Source organism: Xiphophorus couchianus, chromosome 2 (genome assembly GCF_001444195.1).
Source record: "Xiphophorus couchianus chromosome 2, X_couchianus-1.0, whole genome shotgun sequence".
NCBI lineage: Eukaryota > Metazoa > Chordata > Actinopteri > Cyprinodontiformes > Poeciliidae > Xiphophorus > Xiphophorus couchianus.
In genome coordinates, this window is record NC_040229.1 from 28,139,624 (window position 1) to 28,166,657 (window position 27,034).

At 40.3% G+C, this 27,034-nt stretch overlaps 2 protein-coding genes across 3 annotated transcripts; both read left to right on the forward strand.

Annotated features, from left to right (window-relative positions):
- Positions 1-283: 283 nt before the first annotated feature.
- On the forward strand, positions 284-13,760 carry znf143b (zinc finger protein 143b). Of its 2 annotated transcripts, none has more exons than XM_028027154.1 (15): positions 284-682; positions 3,970-4,098; positions 4,260-4,448; positions 4,600-4,680; positions 5,586-5,782; positions 5,935-6,003; positions 6,087-6,203; positions 6,376-6,451; positions 6,670-6,795; positions 9,422-9,601; positions 9,704-9,931; positions 10,042-10,175; positions 10,341-10,493; positions 10,882-11,010; positions 13,342-13,760. In XM_028027154.1, the coding sequence occupies exons 1-15, from the start codon at positions 481-483 to the stop codon at positions 13,423-13,425; spliced, it is 2,094 nt and encodes a 697-aa protein (XP_027882955.1). In that variant the 5' UTR covers positions 284-480; the 3' UTR covers positions 13,426-13,760. The 2 variants fall into 2 exon arrangements, with proteins under 2 accessions (XP_027882955.1, XP_027882957.1); XM_028027156.1 differs by having other exon boundaries at positions 525-682; positions 3,986-4,098; positions 13,342-13,505.
- Positions 13,761-16,371: 2,611 nt separating this feature from the next.
- Positions 16,372-26,805, forward strand: wee1 (WEE1 G2 checkpoint kinase). Its single transcript, XM_028027171.1, has 10 exons — positions 16,372-16,866; positions 17,379-17,590; positions 17,899-17,965; positions 19,140-19,312; positions 19,411-19,679; positions 20,528-20,617; positions 21,372-21,457; positions 21,549-21,719; positions 22,706-22,851; positions 25,690-26,805. Exons 1-10 carry the CDS (start codon positions 16,372-16,374, stop codon positions 25,844-25,846), a joined length of 1,866 nt encoding a protein of 621 aa, XP_027882972.1. The 3' UTR covers positions 25,847-26,805.
- The last annotated feature ends 229 nt before the right edge of the window (positions 26,806-27,034 follow it).

The following is a 27,034-nucleotide window of genomic DNA, read 5'->3' on the forward strand; positions in this document are numbered from 1 at the left end:
GATACTGTTTCTAAATATTAAAGCAAATGTTCTGCAAAAAATACTTTGACTTGAGAAAAATGAAGTTGTTGAAGTAGTTCTACTCTTACTTGAGTACAGTTTATGGGTACGTTCGTGTTTGCACATGTAAAATGTATCGTTTCTCTATGTTGCCGTGTTTCAAATCCACGGACACGTTATTCCACCGAGTCTCTTTTCACTGCATTGCCCACATTCCCCCTTTTTTTCCCACACGACCTTGTTTTCAACATGGACGCCGATAAACCTGCGCACGCGTCCATGTTTGTGCGACAAAAGCAGCATTTTAACTGCAGTTTGCGGCGCACCGCAGCTAGGGATCCGCAGAGTCGGCTTTCCGTGACCTCGTTTGAAAGCTTAAATATTTATTTTCCGCGACGACAGGGCGCAGTGAAACTGGAAAGCTTCAGACAATACGAAAACCGGCGCGGAATGGCGCCTGCTAGGGGCCCGGGAGGCTGAATGTCGACTCCCGAGGCCGAGCGACGCCTCGTCAGACCAATAGGAATGTACCTCACAAACAACTACCCAATCATATCCCGTGGTAGAAGAATAGGCGGGACAACAACAGGCCACACATGTTTCTGGTTTGTGAGCGTCGCTGCTCGTTTCCTGCACTGTTGCATGGTGGTCGAACAGGAGGAATTGTTGGAAATTTTCAGAGGTTAGTATATAAATTGGTTTTTACCCAGTGTGCATTATTCCCACAGCCATCGCTGTTGCTAGTGGGAGTGACAGGCTGTGGGAAGGGAGTCGGCAGGAATCGGGAGAAATACTTTGAAATGGAAAAAACCGAATAGAAATATAGCGACCAAAAATGCTTATATCATTAATTAGCTCATGGATTCCTGGGTCTTGTTTCCGTCTCTGTGGCTAGTTGGTTAAACTGGGCTGGGAGCTTGTTAGGGAGAGCTAGCTTGGCTCCGTCTTCCACACATTGTCTGTTCAGGCATCACGAAATGGCTCAGAATAACAAAAACGATCGCGTCGACCACAGCTTTACAGGAAACATTTGCTCTCCGCCGCTAGAAAAAAGTCGTGTCAGCAGCGCTTGGCGTACTTAGCTGCGTCGTTAGCTCGACAGTTAGCTAGTTAGCTTACCCCGTCTGACATGTCGGTGCTGCGGGTGGAGCAGCCAAGTGTTTGAAGGTTTAGCAAAGTTCACCACTTTAGTGTTCGACCAACATGTCCCGCAGTAGACTCGTTTTAACATTTTTGCTTTGTATGACGTGTCATTAAAAGGGGAAAATATTGCAAGTCATAGCTGTAGCTAACCAGCTGAAAGGGCTATAAACAAACAAGCGCCAAAAACTCATCAGTGGGCGACTGGCTGTTTATGTGGCCCCGTTACGTTTCCCCCGCTGGTCCAAGGTTCTGGTACTGTTAGCAGCTACGTTTCCCTCCGTTAGTTTCTCAAGAACCATTCCCTCCCTGCACCAAGGTGTCACTTTCCCCGGAATAAAACACTGTTGGCTAAAACCATGGCTATTTACGTTCTTGTTGTGTGATGCAAAGCGTTGTTAAATGTCCTGAGTGTTGGTAAAAGTCACATTAAATGCTAAACACTGTTGAGTAACGTTTGCTGTCAGGACATGTTTAATTAAATGAAAAAAATAGGAATAACATATTTCCTGAAATAGAAGTTCAGTCATTTGATTTGTGGATAACAAGTAAATATCGTTAAACTTAACATTTTGACACATAACCTCAATGTGGGTTATGAAATAGTCCAGCATAAATGACCCATATTAGATGGAAAATATACTTGAGTTTTATTTTTTTTAAAGTTCCTAAAAAGTGATGTATATTGGTTTTCAATATCCCCAGGAATCTAATCCATACAGGTTTAATTTAAACACTAATATATTTAAACAAATACAGTTGTTTTGTGAAGGTCTTAGAGGTTTTGTTAGAATTACGGCCATGAAAAGCAATGCACTAACCAGACGGGTAAAGGATAGAGGTGTTGTTTTTTTTTTAGACGTTTATAACAGAAATAGGTAATTAAAAAAGATTCCTTTTAATTGTTGTTGCCCAGGTGTACAGCAAAATGTTCATTGCACTAGCTTAAAAGAAGAAAAACAAACTGCTCTCATAAGGTCTAAAAAAAAAATTCAATCTGAAGTCAGAAATATTACATGCAGTTCCATCTCACACAGCCTATATTTTAATATGCCAACATATTTAGTGAACAGCAAGATAGCTGTAAACATAAAATGAATGCCACATACAGACTGGATGAGAAAAATACTTTGGAATAAGTGTTTTTAATTGTATAAAAAGTAGTGGAGCAGCGATGGAAGGTCACCAGCAGATGTTGTGGCAGGTTGATCTTCCTGGAAGCTCTCATGTTGTTGTGGTTTCCTGATGATTGTTTATAGAAATGACATCATTTGATGGGTTTATTCCCAGGGACACAAATTGTGACAAATTCTCCATTTATTTTCAGTAACTTGTGATCCACCAGTGATGACTTCCTTTGTTTTCTTAGTGCTAAAAGGGGCAGTATTATGTTCAATTGACTTTTGAGCATTACATCATGTTATAGCATTATTCCCTCATCAAAAACATACCTCGAGTGCTGCCCCGATTCTTGCATGCATGTTTGATAAATCCTTTAATCTCCAGGGCAACCATTCAGCTGTACAAAACGTCTGGGTGGACCTAGCTCCGCCTTTGAGGACGTAGCTCCTTAGAGCTGAAGTTTCTGACTCAGCTCCTTCAGACTAACCAGCAGCAATTAGCAAACACCTGGTGAAACTGCGCATCTGCGTACAATCAGAAGTAGCTCATTATTCTCAGTGCAACGCTGGTAAAAATCTTGTTAAAGGGTTAATCAAGGATGACTTCCTGAAGGCGGCGTTTCAGAAAGAGCAGGAGCTTCTTAAAGAGACAGAGACCCAATTCCAAGGTGTTAAATTACAAAGTCAGATTTCTTTTAAGTCATATTTGGTAAATGCAACATTTTTATGATGACTGATTGTAACGTGAAGTGAAACTATGTGCCTTGAAAAAGAAGAAAGAGTCCATATTGGAAGAAGTTGCTCTAAAATCAATCTTTTTGACCTTAAAAAAAGTTACTGCAGGATATATAAGACCCATCAAAAAGCAGCTGTCTCAGGTCAACTACGTATATGGTGGAACATTAGCGCTAGGCTATGAGATTAAATTAATAATATTACCAGAATAAAGTTGTAACGTTAGGGAAATGACATAATAATTTTATGAGAACTCCATCACAAAAAAATAAAATGAGGAATGTAGAGGCTCTTGTGAAGTTATATTTTGGTATCAGTTTCACAGATAAGTTAATACTTCAAATAACATGTCAGCATCAAATAATTACCAGCAGCAGGACTTTGAAACGACTGAGCAAATGACTAAATCTATTTCAAAGAAAGATCTTGATAACTCTCGAAGCTTTTTTTTAATTAAAACAATATTTTTTTTTTCAGAATTCTAAGACGTTTTTAAGGTAAAATTGCGTCCTCGTTTTGCTAATATTCTGACTATGTTCTCGTGATTAAACAAAACCCCTCACAGCCTGGCCCTGATACTCAACTCATAGAAGGAATGATGGAAGCAAAAGCCACTTTTTGAAAATATTTTCAAAAATATTTCAAAAATTATGTCTAATTTTAGAGACCCAGGAAAGTGTGGGGGGGGGAAGAGGTAAAAAACAATTCAGCAGATCTTATTATTAAGTGGTGTTTCCCAACCCTACTGTGTCTTTAAACTCCGCAGATGAATATGTCTGAATTGGTTCTGACACATACAGTACGTCAAACTACATAAACCAGGCCAGAGGTTTTGGTTTTATATTTCACGATCCAAATATTGCTGATATATGGTAAACTGACGTTTTAACGACGGCTCATTTGCTCAGATTTCTGGTGGAGTTTCAGTGCTCGTGTTTGCTGACTTGTGAGCACCGGGGTTAACTCGTCTCAGTTTGTCGCCCCACCAGCTGCAGCATGCTCTTGGCCCAGATCAACCGGGACTCCCAGGGAATGTCCGAGTTTCATGATGCAGACGGGCAGCCGGTCACGCTCTGTCTGACGGAGGCTGTGACGGTGGCAGGTGAGTTCCCACACTGGTACCATAAACTGCTATAATAACAGTAAAAAAACATTGAAAACATTTCCAGAAGCTATAAGAACAGAAGATTGTCCATTTACATCTTAGAAGACAGAGACAACTCTTAACTTTCAAACTCTTAACTTTCAAACTTTACTTCCCAGATGGTGATCAGATGGAGAACATGGACACAGTGAGCCTGCAGGCTGTCACTCTTGCAGATGGTTCCACTGCGTATATTCAGCATGAGTCCAAAGCGTCCTTCTCTGATGGACAGATCATGGACGGTCAGGTGATCCAGCTGGAGGACGGCTCAGCTGCCTACGTCCACCATGTGTCCATGCCTAAAGCAGGTACAGTATAAACCCTGACTTATGATTAGATAGTTCACCACTGTGCTTTATTATATGATGTTGTTGTTTTGGTGTGTAGTAGTGTGTCTGCTGTGCAACAATGGAATCTCTAAAATGGTGGTAGTGACGGTTGTCTAAATGTGTGCTGCAGGAGGAGACAGTTTACAGCTCGAAGACGGCCAGGCTGTCCAGTTAGAAGATGGAACAACTGCCTACATTCACACTCCCAAAGGTAAACGCTGCTCTTTGTGTGGACTTCAGTAGAAAGCTTGAAAAACAGCAGTTTTCTTCCTGGGATGAGTCGTAGCAAGAGTGTTCAGTCATCTGGTATCTTAGAACCAGGGTTTCTACTCTGACGGGGAGAGCGTTGGTCTCATCTTTTTCAAAAGTCCCTAAACAACCTTAACTGCTTCCGAGAAATGTTGTTGTTGTACAGTGGCTGGCACACCTCTGCTAACGTGCTAATAGTGGAGCTAATTTGTTATGTAGCACCTGACCCCTTTTGCTAACTTTGAAAAAGTTTAGCACAGTTAGCTTACCCTAAATTAATTTTTGGGAAATATTTCTCAGGCATCCAAATACTGTGTTGGTATAGCACTTTAGCATCAGCTTCTGATAAATACCGTGTTGGTATAGCGTTTTAGCGTTAGCTTCCTCTAAATACTGTGTTGGTATAATGTTTTAGCATTAGCTTCCTCTAAATACTGTGTTGGTATAATGTTTTAGCATTAGCTTCCTCTAAATACTGTGTTGGTATAATGTTTTAGCATTAGCTTCCTCTAAATACTGTGTTGGTATAATGTTTTAGCATTAGCTTCCTCTAAATACTGTGTTGGTATAATGTTTTAGCGTTAGCTTCCTCTAAATACTGTGTTAGTATAGCGATTTAGCAAATACTTCTGCTAAATACCGTTTTGGTGAAGGGCTTCATCGTTAACTTGATTAAATACTATGTTGGTGTTGCTCTTCAACATTATCATTTCCATGTTTGTCTTTTGCTTTAGCATTCAGCTAACGTCAATAATTAATGCTTAAGGGTTAGCACAGCTAACTTTTTAGTTAGTGGTGCCCAGTACTGCAAAACTGGTTCCTGATTGAGCTAGTGTTTATCCTACCCTGCCTCCTGTCTCTGTGTAGAAACATACGACCAGAGCGGCTTGCAGGAGGTCCAGCTAGAGGATGGAAGCACCGCCTACATCCAGCACACGGTGCACATGCCTCAGCCCAACACCATCCTGGCCATCCAGGCTGACGGCACCATCGCAGACCTGCAGGCCGAGGCTGCGGCCATCGACCCAGAAACCATCAGTGTGCTCGAACACTACGGCACCAAGGTGATAGACCGTTTCGTGCTACTGCTGTGGCAGCAGTTTACCCAACTTGGCATTCTTTCTCTGCATTGTTTCCTTCCGTTAAATTTCTATGTGTTCATGTGTTTAAAGAAAAAGCACAAAATATATTTTAATGTCCTGTTTTCCTCCTTTAGGTGGAGAACGTGGAAAACCCCTTAGGGTCGTTTGGCAGAGTGGAAGCAGACAGCGGTATCCACATGAGGGTAGAGTCACTTTGTGTTTTTCTTTCTGTTCACCCCTGGGTTGAAATCCGATTTCCATTCTGATTTGCGCGTCACGTCTTCAGATTGTGCTGCAGGGTCAAGACAACAGGCAACCAAGAGTGACAAACGTTGGAGAAAAATCTTTCCGCTGCGAATACGAAGGCTGTGGAAAGCTCTACACCACTGCCCACCATCTCAAGGTTCGCTTCGCTCCTCCGTTTCAATGGATACAAATGAATTTTAGCACAAAAAAATGTTCTCGCTTCTAGATGTTCTAACTTTAAAAGGCTGTATTCTTGCAGTATGTTGCGGAAAAGTGCATTTGTCTGTCAGCCATTTTGTTTGAAAGGGTTTTGTGTCGACATCCTGCAGGTACACGAGCGCTCGCACACTGGTGATAAACCTTACGTCTGCGAATATCGGGGCTGTGGAAAGAAGTTTGCAACAGGTGGCTAATTGAATTTTATTACTTTTTAAAAATGTTTTTTGTTTATTTTGTATTTATGCTTTAATTTATCAATGCCTGTTTTAGTTTTATGTCTTGGAAGATGCTATTGCAACATGAACTAAACAATTGCAATGGAGCGTTTTTCAGCTGTTGCAAACAGATGAAGAGTTCACCAGGGAAAAAAATCCTCCCTAACTGTCTGTCTGTGGAAATTGAAGGTTACGGACTGAAGAGTCACTCGCGGACGCATACAGGGGAAAAGCCATACAGATGTCAGGAGATGAACTGCTGCAAGTCCTTTAAAACCTCCGGAGACCTTCAGAAACACACAAGGACTCACACAGGTACAGAATCAGAATCTCATAGAACAATAATAATAATAATAATAATAATTCTTATTTTAATAGAATTTATATCATTTTCTGATCTCTGGTTATTGAAATGTTTGACCTGCCAACACAAAATTTTGTTCCAGCTGAAATATTTGTTTCTAGCCCTCCTGCATGACCTGTCAGTAATTATTTATCTTCAAAGTGACAGCTTTGATATGGAGTTTTACTATTTTAAAATAATGTAAAAGTAGAGAAAATGTAGCTCATATTTAAAGTTTTAGCATATGATCAGTTAGGTCTACTAACATGGAGTACGAGTTATCTTACTGAAAATGGGTTAAACGCGCCAGATGCGCGTCAGTGCAAGCTCAGCGTCTTTCTGTTGCTGCAGTAAAATCGCTTCAGACAGATCCAGTAGAATATAATAAACTGAGCCTGATAAATTTTGTTCAAACCACTGAAGGAAACGCCAGGGAAACCTCTGAAGAAGACACTGAGATCAGCTTCCTTCTTCATAAACTAAAATACAGTGGCGTCAGATTTGAGCGGTTGTAGGATTTCTGTTTTGGCTTTGGTAAAACGCCGCAAGCCATTTTTCCTCCCCCTAGTGCTAGACACCAGGGTTTGTTCAGGTTGTATTTACCCAGAATGCCCTGCGCTGGGCAGTCCACTTCCTGTTTTTGGAGCAGTCTTTGGCATTCACATAGGCTTCGAACCGGGCCAGAGTTTACTTCAACCGAGCCGAGACCGAGGTTTGTAGGTGGACCAGATTTCACACCGCCCCAGACAAACGCCCCAGAGTTCGACTGAAGCGGACTAAACGGGGCTGGTGTGAATTCACCCACAGTTGCACAGTAAACATTTAACCATCAGCTCCAACATGGCAGGTCACTTTGTCCTTACGCATCACACAAGATCATGTTAGCATTCAGATAACGTCGCTGGGGTTGCTGAATCAAAGGGACTTGTAGCTTTTCTTCCCTGTGAGGGATTTCCCTCAAGGATAATCTGTTTATGCATGCTCCTTTAAATACCAGGACAGTCATTGTTCCCAGTCCTCAGCAAGTTATCTGTGTCAGATTCGGCTGATCAACACTGATACTGAAGGGTGATGCGATCCCTCCGCCATCGCCGTGCTGCGGCCGCCATCTTTGCTTGGTAACACCTCACCAGACGAAGAGTGGAGGGTTGAGACTGCAAGTGGATCAATCAGAGTCAGAATCTTTCAGGTGTGAAAAGGACATGTACGTCATGGGACGAAACGGTAATCTGGAAGGAACGTTTGAGTTTTCTTCGGTCTGTAACTGTATCTGCCACCAAGAGTGTTGTTAACGGTGGGTTCACTGATCAGAAACATAAAAATCGGGTCCTTTTTTATTAGCTTCTAGCTGGCTGAACAGCGCTCAAGAACATTTGGACGAGGTCAAAATCATCTACTTCAGATTTGCTTAGTTTCTTTTGGAGGGAATTAAATTAGCTTCTGATAACTGATGCTTCTGCCCTCCAGACTTCACAACAAAGAATCCTTTCAGAGGCGTGTGTGTGATACGAACAATCACATTTTATCCCAAACTGACAGCTTCTGGCCATATACAACGGCTTTTTTGAAAAAATAACAAGACCAGAAAAGACTGGATGGAACAGCATGAGGGGTTGTTAATGTTCCACAGCATGCTGGAGGGAAGAACACATGGCTTCTGTGATGAACCTGATGCCTCTATGCTACAGGGTTCCCTTCACAAAGCTATAATTTACAAAATAAACTGCAGCGACTTGGCCTAATAAGAGAGAAAAAAGGTGGGAGTTAATTTTCAAAGTCATATTTTCACCATGCTACTCGTTATTTTATAAATGCCACCTTCAAACTGAATATTTAATTACAAAGCTCAATATTTAACTTAGTTTGAAGTTTCTTCAACCACATGTTTAGTTAGAAAGTCTAATATTTTGCTTCATACTAAATATTTAGCTAGGTTAGTGAGGTAAATCTTGAGTTTGAAGCTAAATATTTACCTTGAAGCTAGCATAAACTAAATATTTATTTAACAAGCCAAGTAGTTAGCTTTAAACAAAGTGTTTTGTTGAGTTAGTGAAGTAAATACTTAGTTTCAAACAACATATTTACATCAAAGCTAGTTTATAAACTAAATATTTACGGTAGTTAGCAAGCTAAACATTTTCCTTCCTAACAAAATATTTAGCTTGGTAGCTAAATATTTATTTATAAAATACTTATATACTTTGAAATTAAATATTTGGCTCACAAACTAAATATTTAGCTTACTGGCTAAACATTTCATTTGAAACTGTGACATTTATAAATGAATGAACACTGTGGCGAAAATGTATTTTGACAACTGAACCCTGAACTGACAGTTATTTAGTCTGTCTTCTTTTACAACAGATTAAATAACTGTTACTTTTGTACCAATGGCACCTCATAATCCGTGGCCATTTTGAAATAGTAAAAGCTTTCAGCAGTCAGAAATGTTTGTAATAATAACGACTTTTCAAATTTTTTTTATAAGTTTCTACTTACTTCAAGGCTTCATTCTTCCAGGTTTAGAAGCCTTTCGTACAGAACGGAGATGTAACTCGTCACGTAACGGTTATCTCTTTCTTCTTCTGTGGTTTTCAGGGGAGAAGCCCTTCAAGTGCCCAGTGGAAGGCTGCGGCCGCTCCTTCACCACGTCCAACATCCGCAAAGTTCACATCCGGACGCACACGGGGGAGCGGCCGTACTACTGCTCCGAGCCCAGCTGCGGCCGCTCCTTCGCCAGCGCCACCAATTACAAGAACCACATGAGGATCCATACAGGTGTGTGTCCACATACGCACGCACGCACACACAGGTGGACCTGCATGTTCCAATCCACGCTCTGAAACATTCCCGCTGTGACTGTCTTGCTTTGTTCTCCAGGAGAGAAGCCGTACGTTTGCACAGTGCCCGGGTGTGAAAAGCGTTTCACCGAATACTCCAGCCTGTACAAACACCATGTGGTTCACACGCCCTGCAAGCCCTACAACTGCAACCACTGCGGCAAGACCTACAAGCAGATCTCCACGCTCGCCATGCACAAACGCACCACGCACAACGACTCCGAGCCCATCGAGGAGGAGCAGGAGGCCTACTTCGAGCCACCAGCAGGTCCGCGTCGCCGTGTCGACGGCTGCACCTTTCCTTTTATTTTATTTATTTATTTACATTTTTTTTAGTCATCGGCGGTAGAAGGTAATCTGCCAACTGACTTGTTTCAGACGCCATCGACGACCCAAACGTGAGCTACACACCGGCCGTGGTGGACACGGACGACTCGGAACCAGTGGACTCCTCGGACATGTCCGTTCAGCCGCAGGTCGCCTTGGTAACGCAGGAAGATGGAACGCAACAGGTACACTGTTGGATTTGGATTGAATTATTTGCCAAAGTACTAAAGGAGTAAAAAATCCGTGGGGAAGTGAATACTTTTCACAGTACCAGTAAAAGGTTTAAGCAACTCATCATCTGTTCTGAAACTGTTGAAATCAGTAGATTTCTGTCTTTTGCTTCATGTCAGGTCAGCATCTCTGAAGCAGATCTGCAAGCTATGGGTGGCACAATCACCATGGTAACCCAAGAAGGCACCACCATAACCATCCCAGCGCACGAACTGGCGACGCAAGGCGCACACTCGGTTACCATGGTGGCAACCGACGGCTCGGACGAACAGGTAAACGAAGATGAAGGCTCCAGCGTTATGACGTCTGTTTGTTTTTCTGGTTTTCTTCTTTGTAAGTCACCTGAAAATGATTCACAGAGACTGTCATTTTTCAGTGGCTGAACTCTTTACTTTTAAACACCTCTTCAATAAATAACAGGAGAAGTTAGTGTCAGGTCAGTTTTCAAACTTTAATTTCTTTAAAAAAAAATGTTTGAACGATTCAGATTCACAACTGTGACTATAATGTGGACGAAATGTGGGATACAAACAAACAAACAAACAAACAAAAAAGGAGTTCCAGGTGCTGCTGTGTGTAACATCTATGCTAGCACTGTTGACTGTATAGAAATAAAACACTAGCTGCTGCATCGGTAAAGTGCGTTTTTGTCGCCCTCAGGTGGCCATCATGACACCCGACATGGCGTCGTTCCAAACCGTGGAGGAAGCAAATTACGGCCAAGACCAAGAGGATCTCCATCCGGTCACGTTACTGGCCACGCCCAATGGCACTCACATCGCCGTTCAGGTTGGTAAACCAGTACTAGTCCAGACAACTAACCGGGTAATAACCTAGACAAATATGCACTTCTGAACACTGAACAACTAGAAGATATTTTAACTCTCCAAAATAACACTAAACATCCAAAAACAATAAATAAAAACCATTTACAACCAAACGCATTAATAAAATGGATTATGATGTGCCTGTGAACAACATTTTTCTTAAAAAATATTAATCATCAGAATGGAAATCATCATTATTTGCCAGATATAAACTAGATGTGTCCATGTTTGTCCTGTTAGAAATGCCAGATTGTGTTAGTATCAACAGCAGCCTACAAAAAGTTTGTTTATATAAATATATATATATATATGTGCAACATAGCACATATATATATATTTGGTGTGGTTGAGTGCCTTTAGTTAATTTAGTTGTATATATTGTTATTATTATTATTGTGTGTTTGCTTATTTATACTGTATATATTTGACCTTTTGCATGGGAGCTGCAATGGAAATTTCGTTGAATTCTGTTCAATGACAATAAATGCTATCTATCTATCTAGCAAAGAAAGTCAATCTGGAAACTGAAATCTTTCCAACAATTTTAAATATAAAAAAAAAAAAGAGGTGCTATAATAACTCAACTGTTTTTGGTTCGTCCTGATATAAAGTAATGAGACACAGACGGATTTCTAGAAACAAAACATCACACTGTTTCTTTTTCTTTTTTTTTTTTTATCTTTCTACACACATAAAGTTTAAAATATTTTTGCAACAACTACTGCATGACATGATCAACTTCAACTTCAGGTCTTCACCCCTAGTGATCAAGGAAGAAACGAAATGTCATATTTTGTTTGTGGGATAGTTTCTGAAAACGAGGAGCGTTTGTTTCCTCACAGCGAGGCTGCAGAAACATCCCGGATATTTAGGGACGTCCTGGAGATTGTGACAAAGTCGAGGAAACATTCCAGCACTTCAGTGATAATTGTGACAACAGCATGGCGGTTTGACTGCAGTGGCCATTGCTGAGTTTGTCCGAATTTGCCACTTTCTGGTCACATTCAAACCGGTCGCAGAGGCTGGAGAGACTCTCGGTTCCCAGTCTCAAAAAAACAAAACAAAACAAAAAAAGACAGTCAGATTCAACCCAACACAGAGCTCAAACGAGGTCAAAGTTCACATTTCTTTATGGATTTTGTGACTAGAACTTCTGTTAGTCTTGCAATGTAATCCTTCTTTTCAGATTTCACCTCATTAAATATTTGCTACAAGTTTCCTGCAGGAGGCGTAACCTCACCGCTGCCCCCTGTGGGTGGACTCTGTTTCTTATTATAGAGAATTAAAAAAAATATATGAACAGTAAGAAGTAGACATCCAGGAAATGACTCAAGTTAGAGTAAAACAGGTTTTGGTAACAAGGCGACTTACGTATAAAGTACCTGATCAAAACGTCAATCATTTAATATTTAAAAATTACATCATCAGACGGACCAAAATCTAAAGTTATGTGGACATTTTCTGGTATTTTAAGAACCAAATTGAAAATAATTTGTATGAATAGCATCATTACTAAAACAACAAAACAAAATCAGGCAAAAGATAAATGTTTCAAAATCAGTTTCTTTGGGCGTGCCGTGGTGGCGTAGTGGTTAGCATGACCCATGTTTGGAGGCCTTGAGTCCTCGACGCGGGTTCGATTCCAGGACCCGACGATAATTGCCGCATGTCTTCCCCCCTCTCCTTCCCCCTTTCCTGTCAGCCTACTTTCATATAAGGGACACTAGAGCCCACAAAAAAAAAAACCCTGGAGGGGAAGAAAAAAAAAATCAATTTCATTAAATATAAACCTTTAACACAATCAGCAGGTGTGTCTCTGCCTGGTGAACGTTTGGCCAAAGCTGCCATGTTCTTGTTTCTGTGAATTTGTTCACAGTGTCCAGTATATTCAGGAATTTTACTCAAATGAGAGTAGCAATACTTCATTATACAATTACTCAAGTAAAAAGCAGTAAGACTACTCCTAAAAGTCCTTTTACCCCCCTAAAAAGTTACTCAAGTAAATGTAACTTGTTACTAGTTAAAGGTCACAGGGTGGCAGCTTGATTAGATCAAAGCAGGCTGGTCTGATCCCCTGTTTTCTTTTGAAAACTTTTGTCTTTAATTAACACCTCGTTCCCTTTGGGGTATTCTAATTAGAACCAGCTTCCTTTTGTCTGCTTGTTTCGTCATGTGACCGCACTTTACAGCAGAGTAAAAGATGCATCTCTAAGAGCGATTAGTTAAACGGTTTTTAATTAAAGTGAGTGATTTATTCCTGTTTTTTGTTTTTTTCTTTTTGTTCCTCTCGTAGCTGAGCGATCAGCCTTCTCTGGAAGAAGCCATTAGAATAGCCTCCAGGATACAGCAAGGAGAAACCCCCGGCCTGGACGACTGATTGGCTGACGACTCTGCAGGGACAATGAATGAAGATCAAGACCATTTCAAATGGACTATATATAGATATATATATCTCTATATAGATGTATATCTATATAGAGATATATATATTTGGGAGAAATCATGTCTTCCCTATTTTTTTTTTCACAACTGAACTCGGCTTTTACTTGTAAATAGGATTTTGATAACTGAAGCTGCGTCGTGCTATTTTGTCTCTCTTACGGAAAAATTAAAGGGGGAAATTAATGCTTTCTAATGTTGCTGAATGCACAGTGCAGTGTACAGAAAATGCTATTTCTAAAATAAATAAATAAAAATTAAAGATTGCGTGGATATGATTGGCTTATACTTCTGCCTTAGAAGTTATGCAACAAACTGCGAAAGGGTGTCTGACCAAATGGAGATTTAAAAAGCTGACTGTGGATACAGACGAAGGATAAAAGGACAAACTTGCTTCACAGCATCTTAGAAGAGTGTGTGTGTGTGTGTGTGTGTGTGGTGATTCAGGTGATTCACTTTGTACATTTTTCGTAGCAATTCTCTCCATGTTGACAGACTCCATCTTAAAGTTGTCTACCATACAAGGCAATGACTCATGTTAAGTTGAAAATATTGCTTTTCCATGGTGAAAAGCAATATTCACCACAGTGGTGATTCTATTTGCACAAACGTTTGAAACAAAACTGTGTTCTATTTAAGTTTATAACAGAAAAATTACACTTTCTACAGCTAAAACCAATGTATTGTATTAGGTTACTATAACACTTGCTAATCAATAAGACTCCCCTTATCGATGGCTAATAGTTTATAGTTACCAATTTGTCTATAAATACTTTATAAATCATTAATAACTGTTTATTATTCATTAATTGATGCTAAGGAGACCATATGCTAAAGAAAATTACATCTACAAATGCTTATTGTGCTTATAAGGTAGTCTAAAAGATTTAACAAAACAGATAAAATATAAAAGTTTACAAATTTGAATCACTGTTTGCATAATTTTTTTTCTCTTTCTCACCCTTAATTGATGCATAATAAACAATTTATAGTGTTTAGAGATGAATTAATAACATGTCTATGAACTATTTATTAGCCATTTTTAAGGGGAGATTTACTGCAAAGTGGTAACGCTAAATTTAGTAGTAGTTTAAGAGTGCAGAGTTAAAATATTACACAATTTTGCTGTTTTGCTAGTATAACAGGCTGACACTACTGCTGGAGTACCAGACACGTCACCCTTAGCTTGTTTTGAAAGCAGCTTCGCCTTACCGGGCTTAAGAGGTGCTACCTCTGGCTTCCAATTTGACCCCCTGAAAATGTTCACAACTGCAAATATATCTAAAGTGCTGCAGTGTTGCAGCATCGGGTGTGGGAGGGGCAGCAAGCACTTAATCCAAGATCCAAACATTCAGAAATTGCATTTGCACTCTTTCTGGCATCTTGTTAAACACACTAGCAATCATATGAATAATATAATTGTTAGACAAAAAAAAAAAAAAAAAAAAAAACAACTCTTGGCCCCGCTCTCAAATGGTGCCAGAATCACATGTTTTAAGGGGTCTAAAAATGCAATAAACATAAAGTTAAGTGAAGAAATTTAATTTGCATGGCATAATTTTATTCTGACTTAACTTTCAAATCTGTCCATGCTAATGCAGCCTTAAAAAAAAAAAAAAAATCTAAAATGCTGGTTTAAGTTTTGAGTTTGGTATAAACCAAGGTTTCAATCAATCAATCAATCAATCAATCAATCAATCAGCTTTATTGTCAATTCCTCTTACATGTCCAGACATACAAGGGAATCGAAATGACGTTTCTCACTATCCCACAGTGATACAAGACAGGGCGTTACTAACATTGAGTAACAATAAAAGACAGAGTCTAACTAAAATTATCCTAAACAATTAATAAATAGATGTACAATAACTAGACATATAGCGTAAAAAGTTTTACAACTGAGAATGTATATGTTTATATATATGTATATGGAGATATACAGATAAAAAAAGTGGCAGAAGTGCAGAGTTTAAATGCATGAGCCATGCATTAATGTAGCATGTTGATCTTGTCAAAGCGTGCATAGAATGTTTAAAGACAAGTAATGTTTAATTGTAGTTAAATTTTGTTGTACATAAAAACAATGTCCTGTACAAAATAAGTGACTCTTTTTTTTTTTAGGTGATAGAACACTTTATTTTCGCCCTCACATTATCATATACATACATAAATCTTTTATTTATTTTTTTTCCTCATCCGTCTGTTGTTTGTTTTGGGTAGTAATAATGGACGCATTGTCACCGTGACTCATGACTTCTGTCTGCTGAAGGCACACAAGCCTTCGCGCCACATTCTTCCACCGCAGGGGACTACCAGAGGGACGACGCAACCTGTCCAAAAGCTACACTGGAACGCCCATCTTTCAAAATTCAACGTCGAGCGGTGATTGGCTATTCGGCGACACGTGATCAACGGTCGCGGGAAGTTCTTTGCCACGCGCTTCATGGGAAGAGCTCGGTCTTCGGCTCCCTCAAACTTATGTAAACATTGCTAAGGTTTCTACTCCGGAAAGACGCGTTTCTGTGTCGGCCAGTCATCCAGGAGAGCGTGACGGATTAGAAGAAGGAGGATTGTTTCTATTTTTCTTTTTCTTTATATTTTTTTTTTTTACCATTCATTTCTACGGAGGACGTTGCTGCTTGCGTTCGGCTCAAGCAAGTACGAGGCCATTTTCCCCGTTTTTACTGGGGGGTCGGACTTTAAAAGTACAGTCGTTTTTGTGAAGCTGAACTGCTAAAAGTAGTTTTCATGAGCTTAACACCATTTTAAAGGTAAATTAAAGCTAACTCGTTTTTGAGGAAGCTACCACTTCGGTGGGAGCACCAACCGCGTGTTTTTCTCTCCCTCCCTCTTCTTCCACGAAGCCGGGGTTTAAATCCTCGAAATGTCCAACTACAGTCGCCATCGGCTCGGAACGCCTTCCCCCAAATCCCGACCGATTCGCCAGAAGCTGCAGTTCACGTCCAGCGACGGAGAAGACGATTCTATCGAGGACGTCAACAACAGCACCGGGGGAGAGTCCGGCTTCACGGAGATGGACTCCCCGACGCCGGTGCGACGAGGAGCCGCGGACAAGCTCCAAGTGGGCGGCAGCAGCCCGCTGAACCAGTCCGGCGGAGACGACGACGACGACGTGGAGCTGTGGGACGAGGAGGGCTTTGATTCCCCGTCCCTGCTGCAGTCCCCCGGCAGCGTTATTTTCGCCAACTGTTCGCCGTCGCCGAAGAAAGTGTCGCGGATGTACGGAGGGTCGCCGGAGCGGAGCTACATCCAGGACGACGGGGAGGGCTCCAGCTCCCCGGTACCGGACTGCCCCGACACACCTCCGCATAAAACCTTCAGAAAACTTCGGCTCTTCGACACACCACATACACCAAAGGTTAGAATTAGCCGACTTTTTTTTTCTTTTAGTTTTAGTTTTAAAAAAAATACGTTCTATATATATATACATATATATATATATATAGTTGTTCCTTTGGTAACAACTTTACTGTTACCAAAGCTTTGAGTCGTTATATATATATGTATATATGTATATATATATATATATGTATATATATATATTGCATGAACAACATCTCATTTCTGCTCTTTAAGAAAAAAATATATAAACACATTAATTATTTTATGTTATTATTTGCACATCAGGAGATGCACATTATTTTTTAAACATCTGGTTTTATCTGCAGGATCCGTTACTGACCCACTGACCCACTTTACATCTCTACCTGTTGCATAATTTATTGGCCTCAGCGATTGGATGTCTTTTATGCCCAGACTCGTGTTGGCGTTGAAGAGAACGTTTATTTGACTTTTTATTCGTTATTTTTTCCCCCCCACGAATCTGGATGTCATTCATTCATGTATTTATTTTTAAAAACTTTTTTGCAGAGTTTGCTGTCCAGAGCCAGGAGCTCTGCCCCGGGATCCTCCAGCAGGAGAGTTGCTCTCTTCAAGAATGTCGAGTCTCCGCGAAAGTCCTTCACAGACGGCAGGAAACAGCAGATCCCCATGGTCAACTTTAACCCCTTCACTCCCGACTCCCTGCTAATCCAGTCCGCCACACAGCACAGAAACAACAGAAAGCGAGCGCATTGGAATGAGTAAGTTAAGCTTTTGGAGTTTGTTACATGGAAAAAGTAAAAAGAAAAAGAAAAAAAGTTGATTTCCTTTGCAGCCCTACTCCTGTTTAACATAAACACAAAGGCTTATTATTGCACAGTGGAAAGCCAGTTCAGTCACCTTTTTTGTTTTTCTTTAACATAGTTATGTTGAAGTTGTTGATTAGGTCGAGGGGGAGTTACCCGATAACAACGACCTTGTGGGTTAAGGTTGATCTCCATGTGCTTGTGTAGCTCTCAGTGCTGCCCCCTGCTGGACAGGACGCTAACAAACAACTTTATTATTGCAGTTCTTGTGGAGAAGACATGGAGGCCAGTGACGTCGAAGGGGAAGATGAAATTCTGCCGCCATCAAAGGTGGAATTTTTATCTTTAAATTTCGTCATAATTTTTTTTTTTTTTTTTCCCTAGGATGTGTTAATAATAATTTATTTGAACCAGGGAATAAGTTCAAATTTAACCTGACATTCAAAGGTGTTTTCTTAATGCAGTAGAAAATGCTTTTAAATATATTTTAGTGACTTGAATTGCAAATATGCAACTATGCCGTTTCTGTGCAATCTGTAGATGTGTGGAATTTGATCAGAGTGCTTTCCAAGCCTGAATAATAACAAATGAATTTTAGCCCTTATAAAAGCGATGGTGTCCGTGCATCTTTAAAAGGTTGCACTGACTTTTTAAATAAGGCCTTGTTATTTAAAATCAAGGCATTAAAAAGTCTTAATTCCACTGAAGGAAAAAGGTTGGCCTCAAACACGTTCACCACAGGTCTTTAAAGCATGATCATTTAATCTCATGTTTTATGTAGTTTCCTTTCTCTCCCAGGACTTTACTGTTACCAAAGCTTTGAGTCGTTTGAAGACACCGTTATTGCGTTCTGTGACTTGAGGCGGTTGCGGCTACCGGTGGCTAGCTGCCAATATACCCATCAAGGGTAAAGCTAGCTAGCTTATTTGTGTCAATTGTGAGTGAGTGCAAAGTTATCTGCAGTTGGCCTGACGATGTTTGTGTTAGCCATTGGCAAACTTCTGTTGCTAACCTACATCACTTGTGATTGTTCTTTTGTACATTTCTGTCACAATACAAGTTTAAAATTCACTTCATATTGGTCTTAAAATGTCTTAAATCTGAGTTGATAAAGCTTGCAGAAACCCAGGTTTTCCTAATCATGTTACTACTTCCTTCAGTTTTTCTGGTCGTTCCTCCTTCTCGTCCTTGAATCTGACCACCTTTCAATCTCATTAATTTAATTTGTTCTCATTTGTTTTAACTTTGGGAAATATGGAATTTTAAACATGCTGATCATGCAGGAGCCCAGCGGGTAGAACGATGTAACAAGCTGTACTGTACATGGTGTTTGTATTGCTCAATAAGCATTTATCTGAAGCACAAACGGCTGCAGGCAAATGTGCCAGTTCATATGCAAATGCCCTGGAACTGTGTTTGCTTTTTTTGTGTGAATGCTAAGTAGATCTGTGTGTGTGTGTTTGATGTGTTCCCCCCCTGCTTAAACATGCCGTTCTCTCTGCAGAGGATCACCATGATGGAGAGCAACATGATGTCCCGCTACACCTCAGAGTTCCTGGAGCTGGAGAAAATCGGCTCGGGGGAGTTTGGCGCCGTGTTCAAGTGCGTGAAAAGGCTGGACGGCTGCATCTACGCTATTAAGAGGTCCAAGAAGCCCCTGGCAGGATCAGTAGATGAGTAAGTTGAGCATAAGCAGAAAGTGCAAGTGTGCTGAGCAATGTGCTTTCTGATAAAAAAAAAAAAAAACAACAACTTTTTTTCCCCTTCCCTCACAGACAGAATGCGCTGCGGGAGGTCTACGCCCACGCCGTGTTGGGCCAGCACCCCCACGTGGTGCGCTACTACTCGGCCTGGGCCGAGGACGACCACATGCTGATCCAGAACGAGTACTGCAACGGCGGCACCCTGTCCGACGTCATTGCCGACAACTACAGGCGGCTTAGCTACCTGTCGGAGCTGGAGCTGAAGGATCTGCTGCTGCAGGTTTCTCGGGGACTCAAGTACATCCACTCCATGTCTCTGGTGCACATGGACATCAAGCCCAGTGAGTCCAACCGCTGCGCTCAGCCGACACGTCCTACATGGAGACGCACCGATCCAATATATGCATCGGTGCCAATATTGAAAAAAGATTTTATATCAGATATCTGTGACAATGTGCCTGATCCTTAAGTGCAGATCTATTCAGTCTAATTCTATGCTTTATTTATTTTACATTATATTTAGAATAACTAATTGCATTTTTTGAACCATTTGAAAGAAGATTTGATGCAGTTAACAATTTCTCTGTTTAAAACATGCCTGTCGCAATAAATCAATTAATCGCATCATAAATTAAAACAAACTCAATAACTTAAATTTGTGTGATTTATCACTTTTCTCTTTCTGTTTCTGCCAAACACTGGATGATAAAAGTCTTCAGTTTGGTGTTTTGGTCTCAACTATGTCTTTCTCTTGAAGTACGGTTTTGTTTAAAGATTTCATAATTCATGTTTGTTGTCTTGTTCATTTATTTTGGATATTTAAAATGTCTTCCAGTTGCAGTGTTATTTAAAGTTTCATTCTGTATCATTGTGCCATGACTGTTATACTACTTGAAAGTGGTCTCAAAATAACAATACTATTGTTTTATCGCAATAACTTGTGGGACAATTTATAGCCCCGCGAAATTTATTTTGATAGACCTAATTTTAATTTTAAACACGTCTGTTTAAAAAAATGGAGAGAAAAAAAACCCTTTTTCAGTGGTTTTTCAGACATTGGTACTGAATAAGTGGGTCAGTGCATCTCTAGTCTCAACACTGGTTTTTATTTTTCTAATTTGCTTAAAAAATTCAATTGTGGACGACATGATTTCGTTGCTGATAATTGATGTTTCCCTCTTTGTTCCAGGCAACATCTTCATTTCCCGTAAATCCGTAGCGAGCTGTGACGAATCCGACGAGGACGATGGACTCACCACAAGCGTCGTCTACAAAATCGGTAAGCTGCTCCATGTTTGCCCAGTCGACTAAATCTTCTTTGTAATATTCAGGGTTTTCCTGAAATTCTTAAAAATGCTTGAATTTCAATAAAATGCTTTCAGGTTCTTTATATTCTGTCTGTACAGTTTTGCTATAAAGCTGTAATAATTTTTTTAGGAGAAAAGACGCCTTATAGAAAGTAAAGTGATTTTATTTATTTTAAGTTTGATTATTTAATTTGAACAGGAAGGTTGTTTCCCTTAACACAAAGTGATTGGTTTAGTGTGATGAATATTTCTTATTCATCTGCTTGATTGAAATAAAGGTTGTCTTATAGTTTGTTAGTTATTGAAACTGAGAATTTTTGTTGAATTTCTATTTTATTCTCAGACCATTCAGGTGTGGAGGGTGTGTGTGAGAAGATTTTCAAAACATAACGTTTTGCTATATTTCATCTTACTTTGCTCCCGCTATGCAGATTATCACAATACTTTTTTCTTGTCCAAGATCGCTTTTGGCAAAACAAATTAGCTTAGGCCATTATTTTAAGGTGTGTATGTATGCATGTGTGTGTGTGTATATATATATATATATATATATATATATATATATATATATATATACAGTACATATGTAAGTTTATTTGTATTTTTTTTCTCAAAAGAAAAATGAGAAAAGTTTGAAAACCTACCTTGAAAGTGCCTGAAATTTACTGTAAGCAAAAGTGTACGAACCCTGAATATTCAGCTTTTTATTTTCTTCTATTCTTTCAGGCGATCTTGGTCATGTGACCCGGGTGAACAATCCACAGGTGGAAGAAGGGGACAGCAGATATCTGGCCAACGAAGTTCTGCAAGAGGTATTTATTCTGACTTGGAAACAAAATTTAAAAAAAGGTCTCTCATTTTCTAGGCGGTCCATGTTTACACCTGCTCTGTGTTTCTCTGTAGGAGTACAGTAACTTAACAAAGGCGGACATCTTTGCTCTGGCCCTGACGATAGTCAGCGCCTCGGGAGCCGAGCCTTTACCCACCAACGGGGAAAAGTGGCATGAAATCAGACGGGGCAAATTACCCTCCATCCCACAAGTGCTTTCTATAGAGTTCCTTAGTTTACTCAAGGTAGCCAGCAGCATCAGTCTGAGATTTTTCTCATATATCCAAATGCATCAATCAAAATGTTTTAACTAATTTGTTTATTTTGCTTATTACTTTATTTTTATATTTTTTTGTTTAGCCTTCCAAACATGGGCAGCCTGGTTTAAATTTTTTTTTTTAATTTTTTTTTTTTCAAATGAGGATAAATGATGTGTGTTTTGGCTTTTTTTTTTTTTTTTTTACAAGCAGCAGTCTCAATGTCTTCAGCCGACAAAATGTCATTTCTTACCAAAATTCAGAGAAATCTAAAAGCCTGCTAAAATATCCTAATCCAGCATATTCTTTGTAAACATGTTAAAAATCCTGGAACTTAAATAAATTGAATGCATTCTACAGCGGCGTATTACGGCAATTGTAGATAGAAAAATAAATTTCTGCCAGAAAAGTGGACATGCTCTAGAAATAACATGGAAGTTTCTGAGTTTCAAAAATCGAAAATTATCCAGAGTTCTCAGATTAATCTCAAAATTTGAGGGTGTTTTTTTTTTTTTCCCAAGCAAATTTTTGAGTTTTCAAACTCAAATATGTCGAAGGTTTTTTATTTTTTCTAGAAAACTTTTGAGACTACCCATCTAAAAATCGCTGAGGTTTTTTTGCCCGAAATATACTGTTTTTCTTTTTAAACCAACAGTGTCCCTAGTACTCTGTTATAGCACTGAGCCTTCCTGTTGCTTGCTGAGAGTTTGCCTCTCTCTCAGCCTGAATGAACCGTATTTGTGTCTCAAGTCCTGAACACGCTGCTTCTCTTCTGGAGCTTTTGCTCTGGATTTTCTGGCTAAAAGTTCGGCCCTGTTTTCATGATGATACTCTTTTTTTTTTTTTTTTTTCGAACAGCATATTATGCAGACATTTTTATTTAGCTGTTGCACGTTATTATAATTTTTCTTGGTAAATACAGCGGTGTAATTTTCCTTTCCAATTGTGTATCGTTTTGTTTTGTTTTCTTCCAGCTGATGATCCATACAGACCCAACCAAACGACCGTCGGCCTCTGACCTCATCAAACACCCGGTGCTGCTGACGGCGGCCAGGATGAGCGCCGACCAGCTCCGAGTCGAGCTCAACGCTGAGAAGTTTAAGAACGCTCTGCTGCAAAAGTAAGTGCAGCGCGAGGAACAGCAGCGGCTGTTTCCAGGAAGAACGAGTTCAGTTCGTCACCGAGTGGAAATGCCACCTTTTCCCGTTTCAAACCAAATTTTCAATTTCAAGTTGGATCATGTTTTTTATTTAACAGATGTTTGTAGTGCTTTAAAAATGCTTATCACATATTGATACAATTGTACAGAAGATAATGGTAAACATAGTTTAAAAAAAATAATTAGGGCTACAACTACACTGCTCAAAAAAAATAAAGGGAACACTCAAATAACACATCCTAGATCTGAATGAAAGAAATATTCTCATTGAATACTTTGTTCTGTACAAAGTTGAATGTGCTGACAACAAAATCACACAAAAATCATCAATGGAAATCAAATGTATTAACCAATGGAGGCCTGGATTTGGAGCCACACACAAAATAAAAGTGAAATAACACTACACGCTGATCCAACTTTAATGTAATGTCCTTAAAACAAGTCAAAATGAGGCTCAGTATTGTGTGTGGCCTCCACGTGCCTGTATGACCTCCCTACAACGCCTGGGCATGCTCCTGATGAGGTGGCGGATGGTCTCCTGAGGGATCTCCTCCCAGACCTGGACTAAAGCATCCGCCAACTCCTGGACAGTCTGTGGTGCAACGTGACGTTGGTGGATGGAGCGAGACATGATGTCCCAGATGTGCTCAATCGGATTCAGGTCTGGGGAACGGGCTGGCCAGTCCATAGCTTCAATGCCTTCATCTTGCAGGAACTGCTGACACACTTCAGCCACATGAGGTCTAGCATTGTCCTGCATTAGGAGGAACCCAGGGCCAACCGCACCAGCATATGGTCTCACAAGGGGTCTGAGGATCTCATCTCGGTACCTAATGGCAGTCAGGCTACCTCTGGTGAGCACATGGAGGGCTGTGCGGCCCTCCAACGAAATGCCACCCCACACTATTACTGACCCACTGCCAAACCGGTCATGCTGAAGGATGTTGCAGGCAGCAGACCGCTCTCCACGGCGTCTCCAGACTCTGTCACGTCTGTCACATGTGCTCAGTGTGAACCTGCTTTCATCTGTGAAGAGCACAAGGCGCCAGTGGCGAATTTGCCAATCCTGGTGTTCTCTGGCAAATGCCAAGCGTCCTGCACGGTGTTGGGCTGTGAGCACAACCCCGATCTGTGGACGTCGGGCCCTCATACCATCCTCATGGAGTCGGTTTCTAACCGTTTGTGCAGACACATGCACATTTGTGGCCTGCTGGAGGTCATTTTGCAGGGCTCTGGCAGTGCTCCTCCTGTTCCTTCTTGGACAAAGGCGGAGGTAGCGGTCCTGCTGCTGGGTTGTTGCCCTCCTACAGCCTCCTCCACGTGTCCTGGTGTACTGGCCTGTCTCCTGGTAGCGCCTCCAGCCTCTGGACACTACGCTGACAGACACAGCAAACCTTCTTGCCACAGCTCGCATTGATGTGCCATCCTGGATGAGCTGCACTACCTGAGCCACTTGTGTGGGTTGTGGAGTCCGTCTCATGCTACCACGAGTGTGAAAGCACCACCAACATTCAAAACTGACCAAAACATCAGCCAGACAGCATAGGTACTGAGAAGTGGTCTGTGGTCCCAACTGCAGAACCACTCCTTTATTGAGTGTGTCTTGCTAATAGCAAATAATTTCCACCTGTTGTCTATTCCATTTGCACAACAGCAGGTGAAATTGATTGTCAATCAGTGTTGCTTCCTAAGTGGACAGTTTGATTTTACAGAAGTTTGATTTACTTGGAGTTATATTGTGTTGTTTAAGTGTTCCCTTTATTTTCTTGAGCAGTGTATTATTTTGGTTATCGATTATTTTTGATTAATTGTATAAAATATGTTCTGCATTCTGCACATTTTTTATAGCCTTTTTTTCCACAATATTGAAAATGTATTTAAATATCCGAATAAACAAACAATTCAATTCTGTTTTTAAATAAGAAATTTTTTTTTTTGTCTACAATGCAACAACGTAGCATTTCTTCAGTGAACACGTGATTATTTGTAGCAAACCACATCTAACATCAACATGTGAATTATTATTATTTTATTTTAAATTTTTTGTGGATTAACCAATTTAGTATGGGCAGCAAAAGGAGCTTAATTTTATTTAATTTTTTTTTTAACAGAATTTAAAGGAGTTGAATCTAAAACTGACATTTGGAGTTCTGGTAGAATATATTTAGACTAAGATAAATATATATTTTATCTTAAATTAAAAATGTTTATTTTTTTGTTCAGTTTTAGCTTAGTTACTACTCTGAGGATGCTGTTCCTTCATCAGTTGGCCTTTTTATGAGCCAGTTACTCCAGTTAACGATTAATCACTACTTACTACATTAGTAGACGGTTATTTCAATTCGATGAATCGTTTCAGCCTAATATTTGATACAGTTGTAAGCCAAAATGAAAGCTGAATTAAAGGGATTTTATATTATGCACATTGTGCAAAAATATTAAAACCTCTGTGCTGCTGTCTGTTATAAATAACAGCAGTTTAACAACCTGGTATTTAAAAAATTTGAAATCATCTCAGATTAAGAAGATGAGATGTGTAATTTAAACTTTTTTTTTTTTGTTTCAAAACACTTGCAGCTGTGGACCAATTTTACTTCTGATTTTTGACTATATGTTGCATTCTTTCAGATTTTTGTTCTTTTCATTTATTTTTTTGGTGTCTCGCGAAAAAGAACTTTTAAACCGTAGGGATAATCTGATGAAGAGTCGACCAAGTTAAATGAAAACGAACCCACCCACGCCACTTCCTGCTGCTCTCGAGTTCAAACTTGTAACCCTTCTCCTCTGCGTCTTCTTCAGAGAGCTGAAGAAAGCCCAGCAGGCCAGAGCGGTGGCCGAAGAGAAGGTGCTGTCCACTGACCGGATCCTGACCCGCTCCACACTCCAGTCCAACCCCAGAACTTCCAGACTCATCGGGAAGAAGATGAACCGGTCGGTCAGCCTCACCATCTACTGACCTGAAACCCAAAGGTTCATGGACCTTCTTAAGGAGTAGAGGCGGTCTGGTGTTTGGAGAAGAATCTCCCAACCCCCCTGTCCGTTATTGTTGGGGTCTTCTGCCCGACCCGAGCTGTAGACTGTTGCTACACCGAACTGGAAGTTCTCTCAATAAACTCTGGTGTAGTTCAGCCCCATTTCTGGTGGGCTTTTTTTGTTTTTCCTCCTTTTTTGGGGAGGGGGGAAGAAACTCTTATTTCCTTAAAGGTAGTTGCTTTACCTTTCACTCTCAGTCATTCCTTAAGTTTGCCAAGACGTCAAGCTCTCTGCCAGGTTGACCGGACGACGGTGGAGCCCGTCGGCGATTCGTCGCTCCCTTCGGAGTGAATGTACTTCCCTTTAGCCGTGCGCACCTTACTGCCTGATGTTCTGGAGAGCGACCATGACTGTTTGGAAAGGAGCACTTTGCAGGGCAACATGTGGTACTACTGCTTACCACAGCGTTTTAAGGAAGACAAAAGAAAGAAAGAAACTATCTTGCTGCTATTGATGTTGTGTGTGTGTCAGGGCTTCTACTCAAAGTTTGGACTGTTCTAGAGATTGTTGGCTCTTATTCCACCATTCGACCCCTTTCCCGTTTCAGTTTGGATGGATTTTTGGATCATGTGATCTGAAGACTTCGTTCTGTTTTAAATTACAGAAACCAGTAATCGGACTCGTTATTTGAGAGGTTTTGGACGGATCCACTCTTTGGTTTTAGTTTCCCTGGTGATCTGTGCTTCCAGACCCCCCAGCCCTCCTGTAGCATTAGAACAATCATCATCCTGTCCTGCCGTCGGCTTCCCAAAGCTCACACTCTGAATGTCGAAAGGATTACTCCTCTTCATGTTCTTGTAACCCCTAACACACAAAGCTTTTGTTGCTATAACATGTACATATGTTCTGTAATAAATTCTCGTGAATCATCTTTTTGTTAAATTGTGGCGACTGCATTATTTCCAAGTTCAAAAATAACATACAAGAGAAGAAGTATTAATTAGAAACCATTTTCTTTGGTTCTGTTAAAATTATTTGAACCAAAAAAATTGGTTGAGGTACGAATAATAATGAGCTGAACTATTCAATATTTTTGGGATATTCCCCCTCCAAATATATTTGCAAATGTAGCAAGGTGTTTTTGACTGATCTTGGCAAAATACTTTAAGCC

Excerpts from the sequence above, each read along its gene's own strand:
- znf143b (XM_028027154.1), top strand. The coding sequence starts at position 481 with ATGTCGACTCCCGAGGCCGAGCGACGCCTCGTCAGACCAATAGGAATG. Across the intron at positions 683-3,969 it reads ATTGTTGGAAATTTTCAGAG|TTTGTCGCCCCACCAGCTGC; the intron begins GTTAGTATATAA and ends AACTCGTCTCAG. Across the intron at positions 4,449-4,599 it reads TGTGTCCATGCCTAAAGCAG|GAGGAGACAGTTTACAGCTC; the intron begins GTACAGTATAAA and ends TGTGTGCTGCAG.
- wee1 (XM_028027171.1), top strand. The coding sequence starts at position 16,372 with ATGTCCAACTACAGTCGCCATCGGCTCGGAACGCCTTCCCCCAAATCC. Across the intron at positions 17,591-17,898 it reads AAGCGAGCGCATTGGAATGA|TTCTTGTGGAGAAGACATGG; the intron begins GTAAGTTAAGCT and ends TTATTATTGCAG. Across the intron at positions 21,720-22,705 it reads AGTTCCTTAGTTTACTCAAG|CTGATGATCCATACAGACCC; the intron begins GTAGCCAGCAGC and ends GTTTTCTTCCAG.